This window comes from Esox lucius, chromosome 23 (genome assembly GCF_011004845.1).
Source record: "Esox lucius isolate fEsoLuc1 chromosome 23, fEsoLuc1.pri, whole genome shotgun sequence".
NCBI lineage: Eukaryota > Metazoa > Chordata > Actinopteri > Esociformes > Esocidae > Esox > Esox lucius.
The window spans coordinates 21,323,877-21,338,783 of NC_047591.1; the positions used below are offsets into that span (position 1 = coordinate 21,323,877).

Sequence of the window (14,907 nt, forward strand, 5' to 3'; positions counted from 1 at the left end):
TCAACATTTTAGACTTTTAGCAGATGCATTTATCCAGAGTGACTCACAGTAGTGAGAGGACTGCATATTCTACTAAAAGAAATCCCCTTGCTTACCATGAGAATCGAACCAACAAACCTGGTATTTCAAGTACTATGCTCTATCTAATGAGCTACAGGACCAACCATTTCCCAAACATGACGAGGGGGCTGAACTAGAGTATTACCAGGCTAGAATAGCATTAGTAACGCATGGCATTAGCATTTACTAGTCATGAAGTGGTCATTAAGTAATACATATCCAAGACTTGCCATAACCCACTGAAAGGGTTAGCATAGTGTTAGCATAGTATTACCATTTCCTCATCACAAAGTGGCCCATTCTGCTCGCCAAGTGGCCACCACAATACAGGCGTAAGCTCTTGGTGCTGGCAGGTGCTCCATTATGTCCTCAAAGGCACTTCACTGACATAATGAGTCTCAATCTTTGCTTCGCACACACATGCATGCATGCACACACACACACACACAAGCAACCCAAACCAGAAACCATGCTGATTACAGTAGCCATTATTGCTGCCTGCTCACTGTAGTATTTCTTTCTTCTCCTCCTTTTTCCAGGGCTAAATACAGTACAGTAATTAACTGCTTCTTTCAATTGGGCACTTGTATGAAAATGGTTATTGGTCACATAACCACTGGTAACATGGTTTGTGAGGACAGTTGGGGGCTTGTGTGTGGAAACCTACGTAGCTCTGGGGCCATATTTATAAACCATTGTTGTTAAATGCATTTGAGCTTCTGTCATGACAAATAAACATTTTTGGACAGGGAACCTGCTCTTTTACACAGCTACACCTACTCTATTTTTTTTGTTCTCTTTTTAATTCTCATCACGTTGTACGGACTGTGTCAGACAAGGAGCTGAAGAATGTTTGCACTAACAGTAGAAAACTGCGTCCATGGGATTTAGTGCAGTGGTTAAACATTCTAATAGCGTAGCGTTCAAAATGACACTAAACCTCTAATACATTTCTAAGAAAAAACAGAGGGCTTAATAAAACGACACCGTATTAAATGCATAATTACCTTTATTCTTGTGAATTTATATATATATACAATTAAATATAAACACGTAGGCACACATGAGGTCTATACAGCCATTGGATTAAAACAATGTATTCAATACTTCTGGCTTTGAAATCGACTAAAAATATGCTTTAATTCTTGTAGCACTGACTTTTAAGCACTTTCCTAGTCCAGGTTACACTTGATCACTGATGATGTATACTTTGATGAACCACTTAATTTACTTAAGGAAGGGCTTAGAACCGTGATCCTATAGTCACACTGGATTAGCCTATTTGCATAAACGTATCTAGCTTGATTTAACAGTATCAACTTGTCAACATTACATGCCTGTGATGTAATTGTATACAATCAATATCTTACAGTTTCTCTACTCGCTCTGTATACAAAGATTGCCAATGTAGCAATACAAGCTAACTATGAAGCAGGAACACATTGCTTATACAGTAGTAACAAGAAATGCCATACTGAAAATATATACACCCGTGCTATTTCCTTCATTTCAATTGTCTGCAAAGGTTTTAACAATTAATGTAAGATACATATTTTTGTGATTCTCCAAAATAACATGAATATAACGGATGTACTGAATGCTCAGTGTGTATTGCTAAAAATACATTTGGGATTTGGTTTTAGATCTTTTTTATTGTACTTTTTGCCTATTTTACATGACATGCCGTAAAAAAAAAAGGCAGTCAGATTGCTGATAAACTGCAGTAGGAATTGATTGCGTGTGCAGTTCAACTGACGTTTTTCTGCAATCACTGCGTCCAAAGTGGCATAGGTGACCAGAGTGGCATTCTCTGTGGGGGGAACAATTAGGGTACGTGGAAAAGTTTTTTTTCCCAACGGGTTTACTCAAATTCTGTCTTCATCATGAGCCACTGATAGTACAACAACTCAACATCATTGTGTGTTTGGTCTGTTTGCCATGTTTTGACATTATCCACAACTTTAATCTTACAAAGGTAACAAATCTTGTTGACACAAAGACATTTGCACTTCATGCTCACTAGGAGAAATCAAATTAGAGGATCCATGTTTATTTTGAAATATTAAATTGATGTTTGGCTTCCTAGAAGGTATGGTAATAAATATTGAATATGACATAATTCAGATCCTCCATAAAACCCATTTTGAATACAGGCATACATTTTTGTATATAATGTATGATAGTTTATAAAGTAATATATTGTAGTACTATATAGATATATATAGTTATAAATATGGTGGAGACAATAAAATAAATGAATGACAATCTAATATTTCCAGAGGAAGTGACCTCACAAATCATTCTGTTTATCTTTGTGATACTCCTTTGAAGCTCATCTCCAGATGCCATTGGCCCTGACAAAGGTCTGAGAAAACATCTTAAAAGATAACAAACAATGTGCATGAACTCGACTGCAACTAAATCTAAAACCTATGAAAACCAGTAATCATTACAAAGGTCTTGTATTTATTATACAATCTTAAAGGGTTGTATTGCAACTTTTCATTGTAGTGTTTTGTTGCTCGCTTGGTCAGATAGGCAATAACACCAAATATTGGTAAAATAAATCTAAATTGGTTGACATAAATGTATTACTTACATAATTAAACCATATACTTTCATCAACCAATTTATAGAGACCCATATCATGTCACAATTATGAGTCTGTGTATCGTATCTCTCCAGGATCCTGGGAATACATTGGCCCTAATTTTTTAGTAGAGGATCAAACTCCAAGGACACCTATAATATAAATAGAAAATAGAAGCTTCACAAAAAATCACTAAACTATAAAAATATAAATAAAAAAACAACTGAGTGCGACATTTGTATTTTATGTTTAAGTACCATTCAGACAGCCTGCCAATTTAACCGACGTGTCACGTCCACTCCTGAGAGTATTGCTCCTGTGTACCACCCATGCCGCGATGGAACATGACTGTTAGCATTCCAAAATGTCCCTTTCCAGATCTGAGTGAATCTAAACAATTTTGCGATTCTTGGTAATATCCATTAAATCTGTACGTAAGTTTTACAGACGCAGAAATGTTTACGTTTCTATAATGGCATATATGAGAAACATGCATCCCTCCCGCTGCCTCTCTTTAGCTCGACTCTGTACACCTCTGGGGGGTTTTGTGTAGGTTAGGGGAACGTAGCCAAGCAAGCAATGCTTCTAATTTGTGTTGAGATCTTGAACGGCTGCAATTCTGTAATTGGTTCAATGACAGAATCCCATCAATTGCAGGCTAAGAATTAGTATGATTTCAAGTGTCTCATTGTGTATGTGGCTGAAAAGGAGAAATCTTCCACTAACTGTAAGTCTCTCCAGATAAGAGCACCTGCTTAATGACTATAACGTGAAATGCAAATCGTCCTCAGGGGATCCTTCTCTGCACTCTTTGTTTGTCTGTTTAATGTGACGATGAGTCAGGCTGAATAAATCCCGGTTTAGGTGTTCCCGTGTTCCAGTCATTCAGTTGGGAGTAAACTCCCAGGGATGCTAGCTAGTCCGGAGGAGTGAGACATGGTCGGATCACCGGGAAGTGTTCCAAAACACTCCAAAACGTGTTCATCCCTCGCTCCTTGCCAGTCGCCCCCACCCCCACCCCAGTACTTCTTACATACACCTCACATGACCACGCACTTTCCCTTGAGCTTCTCTGCGCGTTTCTGCTGCTTTGATTTGCCGTCGATCTGAAGGCTGACAGTCCTGCGTTTCTCCAGGTTGAGCAGCTCCTGGAAGAGCTCCTTGACGTTGTGGTTGGTCTTGGCCGACGTCTCCATGAAGGCGCACTTCCACTTCTTGGACGTGGCCTCGCCGTCCGGCGTCTCCACCTCGCGCGCGGACGTCTCGTCGCACTTGTTGCCCACCAGCATGACGGGGCACGTCTCCACGTCGCCCTTGATCTGGCACACCTGCTCGTAGATGGGCTTGAGCTCCTCCAGGGACTGGCGGCTGGTGATGGAGTAGACCAGGACGAAGGCGTGGCCCTTGGAGATGGACAGGCGCTGCATGGCGGGGAACTGGTGGCTGCCCGTGGTGTCGGTGATCTGCAGGGTGCAGATGCTCTTGTCGCAGCTGATCACCTGGCGGTAGGTGTCTTCCACGGTGGGGATGTAGCTCTCACGGAAGGTCCCCTTGACGAAGCGGAGCACCAGCGAGCTCTTCCCCACACCACCTGCACCAAACACCACCACGCGATAGTCGTTGCTTTGCTCTGGCATGATGGTGGTTTGTCCGGGGGATCTGTGTGGGAGTAGTAGGGGAAGTGACAGGCAGCCCTTTTGTTAAAAGTAATTAAATAGAAAATGTTACAGGAACTCTCTTGATTGATGAAAACCAATGTGCATTAAATACAGTGGTTGGTAATACCCATGGATCACTAATTCCTTTTTCTTGATTAAAAAAGTGATTCATGAGGATGCCCCTGAATTGGATTACGTTATGCACCAGAGGTAGACAAGCCACCAAGCAAGCTAAAAATAAAGGCACAACAACATCGCAGCAAAAGATACAAATCGATAGTGTTTTGATTTTTTTTTTTTGCATATATATTTTTAGACACTCTACTCATCCCACTGAAGACATTCGATCCAGGAAGGCTTTAGAGTGTCATTAAGGACCTCTGATAATAGATGCAGTCAGACACGTGCAGACATGCGGTTGTATACATTTTTTCCCAGTATGCGCAAAGCAGGTGTTCGTTATGAGCCCATCTCTTCCACCCATACCACAACGGTTTTAAAACCCCAGCAAAAACGATCGCGCGTCATATGCTAACTCAGCATTCTTATTGGATCAACGAGAGGGAAGTCAATGACTATGCAAGACCGCCACGGAATGAAAAACTAAAAACATTACCCCCGTAATAGTCTTAAAAGCTTTTTGTTGAATGTGTTTCGATGCAGTACATTAGACTAAGGTGTTTGTCGCGTCAATAATTGTACTATCAGCGAATCCAGTTATTAGGCCACAAGATGAGAAGGTCAAGAATTGTCAGTGACATAGCATCTTGAATTATTGACCATACTAGTGCATAAGGTAAGTATTATTGCGTTGCTTTTTATATCTTAAGTAACTAAAGACAATGCGTCAGCTTTTACCTGATCATTTTATTCTACATGGCTTTTTTTTTTTTAAACTACTTGGTTGGAGTATGCTTTTTCTAATTTAATACTTCACGCTTTCAATTGAGAAGCCTATCAGGAGTCGCCGACGTGCGAAATATGCAGGCTGGATGCAGGAGATGCGGTCAACTAACCCAACGCGTTGTTGAAACAATCAGCTCTCACTTTCCATATTGCAGATTTTTAACTGTTTTTATTTATTAAAATATTATTAGATAAAGAGAAGGAGAACTATATATAGCTTAATTACATGCGGGTGTCAATGCGGGTATAGAGATTCCATAATAAATATGTACAACATACTCACGTATCGACACAAAAGATGAAAAGGTGGAACTTTAGACTGTTGGTCTCATGTTGTATCGAAGGGATTGAATTATCAGATTGTGCACATGTCTTCCCGTCCGCATTGAGGTCTGCAATGCCTCTAAAAATCCATCTGTGTGTTGACGCGGGTATTTAAAGGCGCAGCTTGCAGGAGAGGTGAAATGCGTCGCTGTAGCTTCTCAGCTCGTGACGTACGGTGGAACCTCGCGGCTTGCTACTCCCCCTGCTGCCACTGACAAACAACTTTCAAGAAACCCTCGCGACGTGGGCGGCCTTGTGACTCATGGCATGAATTCATAGCGCATCCACCTCAATCCATACGGAATATAGGCCTACATTTGAAAAAGCATTGTGGGCCCCAGAAAACTGAACTGCGATCTATCGGGATCAATTAATTTTGGAGATGGTTTATTTATATGATAATTATGCGATTGATGAAAGCATCCACACGTTTAGCTGCTGTTCAACCCCGACTAGTTGGTCTATGTAAATACCTGGATTGTATATAAACAGTCTGTGTATATCTACTCAGGCCCGGCGCCACGAGGGGGCAAAAGGAGGCTTAGTCCCCTCAGTTGAATTTTCTGCCCACCCAGTTTGTTTTAAATACTCCCTAGAAAAATATCCAAAAAATGATTAGCCCCCTCGCCATTATTTTCTATCCCCTTAGTAACTTCATCCTGGCGCTGGGTCTGTATGTACTACTGTTCAAAGGTTTGGGGTCGCTAAGAAATTTCCTTGTTTTTGAAAGAAAAGCAATTTTTTGTCCATTAAAATAACATCAGATTGATCAGAAATACATGGCAGACATTATCAATGTTTTTAATGACTGTTGTAGCTGGAAGTATTGATTTACTGGATTTTCTGCATACAGAGACCTATTATCGGCAACTATCAGTCCTGTGTTCCAATACCACGTTGTGCTTGCTAATCCATGTTTATCATTTTTAAAGGAAAATCGATAATTAGAAAACCCTTTTGCAATTATGTTATCACAGTTGTCATCACAGCTGTGTGTAATCAACTGTGCTGATTTAAAGAAGCAATAAAACCGGCCTCCTTTAGACTAGTTGGGTATCTGGAGCATCAGCAATTGTGGGTTCGATTACAGACTCAAATGGCCGGAAACAAAGAACTTTCTACTGAACCATGTCATTCTATTATTGCTGTGAGAAATTTAATTGGAGAAATTGCCAAAATACTGAAGATATCATACCATGCTGTGTACTACTCCCTTCACAGAACAGCCCAAACTGTCTCTAACCGGAATAGAACGAGTAGCCCTGGTGCACAACTGAGAAAGAGGACGAATACATTAGAGAATTTAGTTTGAAAAACGGGCGCCTCACAGATCCTCAACTGGCAGCTTCATTAAATATTACTCACAATACACCAGTCACAATGTCAGCAGTGAAAGACAACTCAGTGATGCTGGCCTTCTATAGGCAGAGATGCAAAGAAATTTTTTTATCTCAGACTGGTCCATAAAAAGAAAAGGTTAAGGTGGGCAATAAGAATACAGACACTGGACAGAGGATGATTGGAAAATGTGTTATGGACAGACAAATCTAAGTTTCAGGTGTTCAGACCAAAAAGAAAAAAATTTGTGTGACACAGACCAAATGAAAAGATGCTGGAGGAGTGCTTGATGCCATCAGCGTGATGGTCTGGGGGTGGTTTGGTTGTGGTTAAGTGGGAGATTTGTACAGGGTAAAAGGGATATTGAAGAAGGAAACATTTTGCAACGCCATGCCATACCCTGTGGACGGTGCTTGATTGGAGCCATTCTCCTCCCACAACAGGACAATGACCCAAAACACATCTCCAAACTATGCAAGAACAATTTAGGGGAAGAGGCAGTCAGCTGGTATTCTGTCTATAAAGGAGTGGGCAGCACAGCCACTGGATCTCAACTCAATTGAGTTGTCGTGGGAGCAGCTTGACCGAATGGTACCTAAGAAGTGCCAGTCTAGCCAATCCATCTTGTGGGAGGTGCTTCAGGAGGCATCGGTGAAATCTCTTCAGATTGGCTAGATAACAAACTGACAACTAGAATGCCAAATGTCTGCAAGGCTGTACTTGCTGCGAGTAGAGGATTCTTTGATGAAACTAAAGTTTGAAGGACACAATTATTATTTCAATTAAAAACCATTATTTCTTACCTTGTCAATTATAATTTTTTTCATTCATTTTTCTATACTACATACACAAACCCCAATCTCATTTATTAACCAGGATAAATACCTTTTGTGTTTTAGGAAGGTTATGTAAGCATGTAAACATCACTAGAGTGGTGTTAGTAGTTTTTTACTGCCATTTATTTGGCCTGGAATAAAAGAACAACCTTGCCATTAAGGACCACTTCAATTCAGATTTTATCGATTAATTCATGCTTGGATTCCTTTTCTAACGGCCATTTCACAAATACAATATAAGCTCTATTGTAAAAGTGCATTCTCAAAAAAATTGGCAAATAGACTGTATGGGTAGAATATGAATATAGAATATACACTCACCTAAAGGATTATTAGGAACACCTGTTCAATTTCTCATTAATGCAATTATATAATCAACCAATCACATGGCAGTTGCTTCAATGCATTTAGGGGTGTGGTCCTGGTAAAGACAATCTCCTGAAGTCCAAACTGAATGTCAGAATGGGAAAGAAAGGTGATTTAAGCAATTTTGAGCATGGCATGGTTGTTGGTGCCAGACGGGCCGGTCTGAGTATTTCACAATCTGCTCAGTTACTGGGATTTTCACGCACAACCATTTCTAGGGTTTACAAAGAATGGTGTGAAAAGGGAAAAACATCCAGTATGCGGCAGTCCTGTGTTGGCGAAAATGCCTTGTTGATGCTAGAGGTCAGAGGAGAATGGGCCGACTGATTTAAGCTGATAGAAGAGCATCTTTGACTGAAATAACCACTCGTTACAACCGAGGTATGCAGCAAAGCATTTGTGAAGCCACAACACGCACAACCTTGAGGCAGATGGGCTACAACAGCAGAAGACCCCACCAGGTACCACTCATCTCCACTACAAATAGGAAAAAGTGGCTACAATTTGCACAAGCTCACCAAAATTGGACAGTTGAAGACTGGAAGAATGTTGCCTGGTCTGATGAGTCTCGATTTCTGTTGAGACATTCAGATGGTAGAGTCAGAATTTGGCGTAAACAGAATGAGAACATCAATCATGCCTTGTTACCACTGTGCAGGCTGGTGGTGGTGGTGTAATGGTGTGGGGGATGTTTTCTTGGTACACTTTAGGCCCCTTCGTTTAAATGCCATGGCCTACCTGAGCATTATTTCTGACCATGTCCATCCATTTATGACCACCATGTACCCATCCTCTGATGGCTACTTCCAGCAGGATAATGCACCATGTCACAAAGCTCGAATAATTTCAAATTGGTTTCTTGAACATGATAATGAGTTCACTGTACTGAAATGGCCCCCACAGTCACCAGATCTCAACCCAATAGAGCATCTTTGGGATGTGGTGGAACGGGAGCTTCGTGCCCTGGATGTGCATCCCACAAATCTCCATCAACTGCAAGATGCTATCCTATCAATATGGGCCAACATTTCTAAAGAATGCTTTCAGCACCTTGTTGAATCAATGTCACGTAAAATTAAGGCAGTTCTGAAAGCGAAAGGGGGTCAAACACAGTATTAGTGTGGTGTTCCTAATAATCCTTTAGGTGAGTGTATATTGACAGTATTACAAATACAAAACTATTGTGTAATAATTATCTGGTTGTATTCACAAAGAACAAAATATAATAATATTACATTCCATATTAAAAGTGATAGACCATTTTTAATTTAGCATTATGTTTATGGCTGCAAAACGTAAGAAACCTTTTTTTGTTCTGTGCCCTAATGAATATGGAAAGTGACCCAGCCTATGCTGGATTATTTCTTGTGTGAGTCTGTCCCCTGTTGGTTAAACGGGGAACAACCTCACTTGTGACTGGGGCTTTATGTATATAAACAAAACTTTTAAAACGGAAATAATATTCCAGTAAACACAGCATTTCGCTGAGATGTGCATACTGCCCCTCTTATATGAGTAAAAGCTGATACTGAATGAAGTTGTGACCTTAAAAGATAATATTTTATAATATGTCAAATGGATTAACATGATATTAACACCCTATTCTGCATGAATGAACCAATCTGTAAATAAACCTCTGTAGTGTCTCTATATCGTTAACTATTGATAGATGGTCAGATTTATTTTCTGTCCTGCTGGTGGTGAAGATTACATTTTAGGAGCAGTAATCTTACCCTAGATGTGGATTGGTGCAGAATTGTGCTTTGTGCACCTGCCAAGTGACATCACTTCCTGAAATAAAATGTAAAAAAAGAACTTGGCCAGTACTCTCCTAAAATAACTTTCAATAGGTTTTGGGTGTGATGAAAGTGCATGAAATGATCCTGTCAATGCAATCTCAGACAACATGAAACAATGATTTCCACTCTATACCTTAAAAAGAAAAACATCTGTGGTAAATCTCACCATGCCAGGTTGAAATGTCAAAAGGTTATGTAACACTTTGACAAGTTCCTGTGCTCTGTATGTTCAGATGTTTCTGTTATGCTTTACACCTACCATGTAGCTCGCTACACAAATTTGCTTTTAGATTCAGTGGGGAGAACAAGTATTTGATACACTGCCAATTTTGCAGGTTTTCCCACTTAGAAAGCATGTAGAGGTCTGTAATTTATATCATAGGTAAACTTCTACTGTGAGAGACTGAATCTAAAACAAAAATCCTGAAAATCACATTGTATGATTTTTAAATAATTAATTGGAATTTTATTGCATGACATAAGTATTTGATACATCAGAAGAGCAGAACTTAATATTTGGTACAGAAACCTTTGTTTGCAATTACAGAAATCATACGTTTCCTGTAGTTCTTGACCAGGTTTGCACACACTGCAGCAGGGATTTTGTTTTAAAAATCAAACAATGTGATTTTCTGGATTTTTTTTTAAGATTCCGTCACTCAAAGCTGAAGAGTACCTATGATAAAAAGTACAGAGTTCTACATGCTTTGTAAGTGGGAAAACCTGCAAAATCAGCAGTGTATCAAATACTTGTTCTCCCCACTGTACCTGGAGTAAAGTATTTTCTCCGTATTTTCACAAACCTGAAGAAGACACGTTGATGCCGAAACATTAGCATTTGTGTTTATAAATCGCTTGAAGCTGAAACAGTCTGGAACTTTCTTTGTTTCCTACATTTCATTTTCCGATCTTCAGCACCTCAGCCAACTTCAAGGGGGTGCGCCAGTTATCTAATACTGTATTCCCCATATAAAACAGCAGTGAAACTGCATTCTAACTACAGTCATACTATAATGTAGTTTAACTGCTGCATATTGAAGTCATAGTACAGTCCTTCTTTGTGCGGGGCTCCACAAACATGGGTCTAATTGTGTTCCTTTTCTCCATAGACGTGGCCAGAAACCTCCTATAAGCACCTGCCAAGTCAATTAAGCCAATGCCTGGGCAACGTGTGTTTCTCCTGGTCTTTCTATTTGCCATCAAGGGTGAGTTGTTTTTGTAGGTCCAACAAACAATTCATACATTTGGTTGGAAGGGTTACCAATTAACATATCACTGGTCCGAAACTTGATCACAAGCTTTTTTTTAAGATTTATATTTAGCGTTATGGGTCGATTTTTACATCTTGTTTCTCTTGTCAAATTTCAGATAAAATATTTAAACTAAATAGGTAGAAGTGGGTATATACACTCACCTAAAGGATTATTAGGAACACCATACTAATACTGTGTTTGACCCCTTTTCGCCTTCAGAACTGCCTTAATTCTACGTGGCATTGATTCAACAAGGTGCTGAAAGCATTCTTTAGAAATGTTGGCCCATTTTGATAGGATAGCATCTTGCAGTTGATGGAGATTTGTGGGATGCACATCCAGGGCACGAAGCTCCCGTTCCACCACATCCCAAAGATGCTCTATTGGGTTGAGATCTGGTGACTGTGGGGGCCATTTCAGTACAGTGAACTCATTGTCATGTTCAAGAAACCAATTTGAAATTATTCGAGCTTTGTGACATGGTGCATTATCCTGCTGGAAGTAGCCATCAGAGGATGGGTACATGGTGGTCATAAATGGATGGACATGGTCAGAAATAATGCTCAGGTAGGCCGTGGCATTTAAATGATGCCCAATTGGCACTAAGGGGCCTAAAGTGTGCCAAGAAAACATCCCCCACACCATTACACCACCACCACCAGCCTGCACAGTGGTAACAAGGCATGATTGATGTTCTCATTCTGTTTATGCCAAATTCTGACTCTACCATCTGAATGTCTCAACAGAAATCGAGACTCATCAGACCAGGCAACATTCTTCCAGTCTTCAACTGTCCAATTTTGGTGAGCTCGTGCAAATTGTAGCCTCTTTTTCCTATTTGTAGTGGAGATGAGTGGTACCCGGTGGGGTCTTCTGCTGTTGTAGCCCATCTGCCTCAAGGTTGTGCGTGTTGTGGCTTCACAAATGCTTTGCTGAATACCTCGGTTGTAACAAGTGGTTATTTCAGTCAAAGTTGCTCTTTTATCAGCTTGAATCAGTCGGCCCATTCTCCTCTGACCTCTAGCATCAACAAGGCATTTTCGCCAACACAGGACTGCCGCATACTGGATGTTTTTCCCTTTTCACACCATTCTTTGTAAACCCTAGAAATGGTTGTGCGTGAAAATTCCAGTAACTGAGCAGATTGTGAAATGCTCATACCGGCCCGTCTGGCACCAACAACCATGCCACGCTCATAATTGCTTAAATCACCTTTCTTTCCCATTCTGACATTCAGTTTGGAGTTCAGGAGATTGTCTAGACCAGGACCACACCCCTAAATGCATTGAAGCAACTGCCATGTGATTGGTTGATTAGATAATTGCATTAATGAGAAATTGAACAGGTGTTCCTAATAATCCTTTAGGTGAGTGTACAGTACAGGCCAAAAGTTTAGACACACCTTCTCATTGAATGTTTCCTTTTTTTCCCATGACTGTTTACATTGTAGATTCTCACTGAAGGCATCAAAACTATGAATGAACACATGTGGAATTACGTACTTAACAAAAAAGTGTGAAATAAATGAAAACGTCATATAATCTAGTTTCTTCAAAGTAGCCACCCTTTGCTCTGATTACTGCTTTGCACACTCTTGGCATTCTCTTGATGAGCTTCAAGAGATAGTCACCTGAAATGGTTTTCCAACAGTCTTGAAGGAGTTCCCAGAGATGCTTAGCACTTGTTGGCCCTTTTGCCTTCACTCTGCGGTCCAGCTCACCCCAAACCATCTCGATTGGGTTCAGGTCCGGTGACTGTGGAGGCCAGGTCATCTGGCGCAGCACTCCATCACTCTCCTTCTTGGTCAAATAGCCCTTACACAGCCTGGAGGTGTGTTTGGGGTCTTTATCCTGTTGAAAAATAAATGATGGTCCAACTAAACGCAAACCGGATGGGATGGCATGTCAGGAGGCTCCAGGATGCTGTGGTAGCCATGCTGGTTCAGTATGCCTTCAATTTTGAATAAATCCCCAACAGTGTCACCAGCAAAGCCCCCCCCCACACCATCACACCTCCTCCTCCATGCTTCACGGTGGGAACCAGGCATGTAGAATCCCTCTATTCACCTTTTCTGCGTCGCACAAAGACACGGCGGTTGGAACCAAAGATCTCAAATTTGGACTCATCAGACCAAAGCACATATTTCCACTTGTCTAATGTCCATTCCTTGTGTTTCTTGGCCCAAACAAATCTCTTCTGCTTGTTGCCTCTCCTTAGCAGTGGTTTCCTAGAAGCTACTTGACCACGAAGGCCTGATTTGCGCAGTCTCCTCTTAACAGTTGTTCTAGAGATGTCTGCTGCTAGAACTCTGTGTGGCATTCAGCTGGTCTCTAATCTGAGCTGCTGTTAACCTGCTGGTGACTCGGATGAACTTATCCTCAGCAGCAGAGGTGACTCTTGGTCTTCCTTTCCTGGGGCAGTCCTCATGTGAGCCAGTTTTGTTGTAGCGCTTGATGGTTTTTGCGACTGCACTTGGGGACACATTCAAAGTTTTCGCAATTTTCCGGACTGACTGACCTTCATTTGTTAAAGTAATAATGGCCTCTCGTTTCTCTTTACTTAGCTGATTGGTTCTTGCCATAATATGAATTATAACAGTTGTCCAATAGGGCTGTTGGCTGTGTATCAACATGACTTCTGCACAACCCAACTGATGGTCCCAACCCCATTAATAAAGGAAAAAATTCCACTAATTAACCCTGACAAGGCACACCTGTGAAGTGAAAACCATTTCAGGTGACTACCTCATGAAGCTCATTGAGAGAACACCAAGGGTTTGCAGCGCTATCAAAAAAGCAAATGGTGGCTACTTTGAGGAATCTAAAATATTAGACATGTTTTCAGTTATTTCACACTTTTTTGTTAAGTACATAATTCCAAGTGTTCATTCATAGTTTTGATGCCTTCAGTGAGAATCTACAATGTAAATAGTCAGGAAAATAAAGAAAACGCATTGAATGAGAAGGTGTGTCCAAACTTTTGCCCTTTACTATATATAATTTAGAATCAGAAATGAAGTCATAGATTTGATGGCCAACCATTTATTGACCATTAGATATAAACATTTCCCCTATAAGTTGGTGATCAGAATGACTGTACTTACTGGTGTTTACTTTTTCTTGAGGGGTTGAGTGGATCTTAACCATGCCGGGAAAATGTAAGCCATAATCATTTTTACTTAGATTTTTACATTTATGCAAATGTTTCTTTTGGGGAACTATATGTGTTGTAATTTTACTTTATTTTCATAAAAATAACTCATCACTATGTTAGCATCCTGTTGCCATCATGAGCTGTAGCCACCTGTTACGAATGACAATTTATTTTACTGTAAAACTCTAATATGTAAATCCCTCATATGCTTTACAAAGAGGTGGTTGTGTTTAGTTGTTGTTGAAGTGTCTTTTGTAATCTGCTCAACTTTAGTCTGCCGAAATGTTTTGAGGGTATTCATTGGGCATTGCATCGAAGACAAAAGTCCCAGCTGTAACTTCCTGAGCTTTGCATTCAGTGTGACCTGATTGTCCTACTTGATTGGTTACACACATGCACACACACACCCACACACACACACAGTTACACACACCCACTGGCACTAGAGCATACAGGCACAACAGCTGAAGCTATATTCTGACTATTATAATTTTTACTTGGGACTATTAAAGAGGCATAATTTACCTTTTATAAATGATGTTTACATGAAAAAAATAACATTTAATTACATTTTAATAAATGTACTGAATTCCACTGCAAAATATTTTGAATGAGTTGTAAATC

General features: G+C 40.4%; 2 protein-coding genes across 3 annotated transcripts in view; one reads left to right on the top strand and one right to left on the bottom strand.

Moving 5' to 3' along the window:
- Positions 1-1,293: 1,293 nt before the first annotated feature.
- On the bottom strand, positions 1,294-5,722 carry LOC105020453 (GTP-binding protein Di-Ras2). 2 transcript variants are annotated; one of them, XM_010887502.4, is made up of 2 exons: positions 5,494-5,722; positions 1,294-4,309 (listed from the first exon to the last, which is right to left on the bottom strand). In XM_010887502.4, exon 2 carries the CDS (start codon positions 4,285-4,287, stop codon positions 3,691-3,693), a length of 597 nt encoding a protein of 198 aa, XP_010885804.1. In that variant the 5' UTR covers positions 4,288-4,309; positions 5,494-5,722; the 3' UTR covers positions 1,294-3,690. The 2 variants fall into 2 exon arrangements, with proteins under 2 accessions (XP_010885804.1, XP_010885803.1); XM_010887501.4 differs by having other exon boundaries at positions 5,498-5,720.
- A 5,264-nt stretch (positions 5,723-10,986) lies between these two features.
- The window catches only part of syk (spleen tyrosine kinase), a 31,306-nt gene continuing 27,385 nt past the window's right edge, over positions 10,987-14,907 (top strand). The window contains exon 1 of the mRNA XM_020042689.3: positions 10,987-11,082. The gene's annotated coding sequence lies outside the window, so the exon portion shown is untranslated. The remainder of the gene's footprint in view (positions 11,083-14,907) is intronic.